Genomic DNA, 2195 nt, shown 5'->3' with positions numbered 1-2195 from the left:
GAGGACTCTGCTACCCAAAACCTCCGGGGCGCAGCTCCTGGGGGTGCAGGGCAGAGAGCGGAGGCAGAGCCGGAGGTCTTTCACCATGCCAGTGAAACGGGTCCGTGTAGGGTGCTCTCCTCGGGCACCCGACGTGTGCCGGGGCAGCCACAGGAGACCCAGACCCGCTGTCCGGAGCGTCCAGTGCAGGGACCCCCCACTACCCAACCAGGCGTGGTTGGGGGCACGTGTGGAGATTCCAGGTCTGTTCTGAAGCCTGGACCCCCACCTCACCCCCCTGCCCACCCTCTGCCTCCTTACCCTGCTGCTTTGCTCGTCCATCCTCCAGGAGCCGTGGAGGTGGGAAGCACACATCCCACCGTCCCTCCCCACCGACAGCCCCTGTCCTCCTGTCTTTCAGAGGATGTCCAGATGAGTGACAAGATAACCATCTCCAAACAGTTCAAGGAAAAGGTGATTCGCCCCATCTTGAAGGTACGGATGATTTTTTTCTGTGGTTTCTGTTTCAGATGCCCTGAGCTTTGGTCACTCAATGCAATATCCACCAATTTCCTCAGCCAGCTGTCCCCCAGCTGCAAGAGAAGTGACATGACATCAGGTTTTTTATCCCCCCGCCCCCCCAAGAAGTAAGATGAGAGCCCAGCAGAAATAAGTAAAAGCTTCTTACTCACTCCCTGTGCGCTTGTTTTAGTGCAGCAACGGGAGACAAGAAGGGAAGCATGGGGTGGGAAGTGCTGCAGTGGGGTTTTGGGGGTTCTCTGCTCGCCCGGGGTCACCGGCTGCTCAGCTCCTGCACCGATGCAGAGGGGCCAGGAAAACCTGACCGCAGCGACACATCCCCATGACAGTAACGTCCTTTAAGATGTTTCGGAAGCACTTCAGGGCGCTGCTCACCTGGCAGCTCCCACAGAGACCAAGCATTCGAGCTCCCGGCGGGAGGCTCCGATCGGAGCCTGGGAACCAGAGAGCAGCGAGGGGTGTTGCTGTAAGTGGCTTGGGCAGGAGCAAACAGCAGAAGTGGCTGCAGCTGGGCTTACGGTGCCGGAGAGGTTCCTTTTGCCCTCTGCAGAAGAATTCATTCCTCCTGTAACCCGTGCTGAGGTACTCCTGGTGACCCAGGATCTGGCAGCAGGGATTTCCAGCTCCATGGCATGGGGTGGGATGGCTGCCGGGGCCTCGCTACGTGGATGTGGGAGCTGTCAGAGGTGGAGATGATCCCTAGGGAGCTCCTCCTGCGGCATCGCGGTCACCGCTGTCCCCATCAGGGTCACCGGCCCTGTCCCCGCCGACCTTCCCCACTTGTTCCTGCAGGCTCACTTCAGACGAGACGAGTTCCTGGGGAGGATCAATGAGATTGTCTATTTTCTCCCTTTTTGCCACTCTGAGCTCATCCAGCTTGTCAACAAGGAGCTGAATTTTTGGGCCAAGAAGGTAAAAAGCATCCATGGCTTTAGAGGTAACTTCTCAAGAGATACCTGAGCAGGAGGAGGTCCCTGCCCAAGCCTTCGTCGTCCTGATGTGGGTGTACCTACCATAGCCTTACACGCTGTTCAGCTGGGAACCCTCGGTGCTCGGAAGGGTCAGGACCCCTTGGTCCGGTGGGGAATGGTTCCTCCCATGTTGGGGCAGGGATGAGCTTCGGACCGTGCTCAGAGACTTTATTTGTCTTAATTGCACCTTGGAACTCTCCATGGGGGCTAAATCGGAATTGGGGGACCACTTGCTTCGGTGGCTGTGGCCCGGTGGAGCTCGCAGTGCCCTTCCTTCCTCGGCCCAGGGACGCTCACACCCCACCGTGCTGCCTGTGGTGTCCCCACCGCCCAAGGAACGGGGTGCCAGGGTTACTGGGAGACATCACTAACCCTTCCTTCCTCTTCCTCACCCGGCAGGCCAAGGCGAGGCACAACATCACCCTGCTCTGGGACAGAGAGGTCATGGACGTGCTGGCTGACGGCTACAACTTGCACTACGGTGCCCGTTCGATCAAACACGAGGTAAAGCCGCGGATGGAGCAGGGGCAAAGCCCACGGCATCACCTCCAGCCCTGCCCTGCACAGGGGGACCCGGGAGGGGGTCATGGCTTGGGTCTGTCCCGCAGAAGAGGGTCCCCATGGCTCCCGAGGGGAGAAGTTCATGGGCCGTGGGAGGAAACGGCACAGCTGGTACACTGAGGAAAGAGACAAGGAATAAGTGGG

At 59.2% G+C, this 2195-nt stretch overlaps 1 protein-coding gene across 1 annotated transcript in view; it reads left to right on the top strand.

Annotated features, from left to right (window-relative positions):
* CLPB (ClpB caseinolytic peptidase B homolog (E. coli)) overlaps positions 1–2017 on the top strand; it is a gene marked incomplete at both ends in the record, with an annotated part of 68697 nt that extends 66680 nt beyond the window's left edge. The window contains 3 exons of the mRNA XM_009696424.1: positions 401–474; positions 1312–1431; positions 1890–2017. Coding sequence (XP_009694726.1) covers positions 401–474; positions 1312–1431; positions 1890–2017 — 322 coding nt within the window. The remainder of the gene's footprint in view (positions 1–400; positions 475–1311; positions 1432–1889) is intronic.
* Between the last annotated feature and the right edge of the window lie 178 nt (positions 2018–2195).

This window comes from Cariama cristata, unplaced genomic scaffold, assembly GCF_000690535.1.
Source record: "Cariama cristata isolate BGI_N322 unplaced genomic scaffold, ASM69053v1 scaffold8543, whole genome shotgun sequence".
In the NCBI taxonomy this organism is placed as follows: domain Eukaryota; kingdom Metazoa; phylum Chordata; class Aves; order Cariamiformes; family Cariamidae; genus Cariama; species Cariama cristata.
The sequence above is the reverse complement of the archived record's forward strand: the minus strand, read 5'-3'. Positions and strand labels throughout refer to the sequence as shown.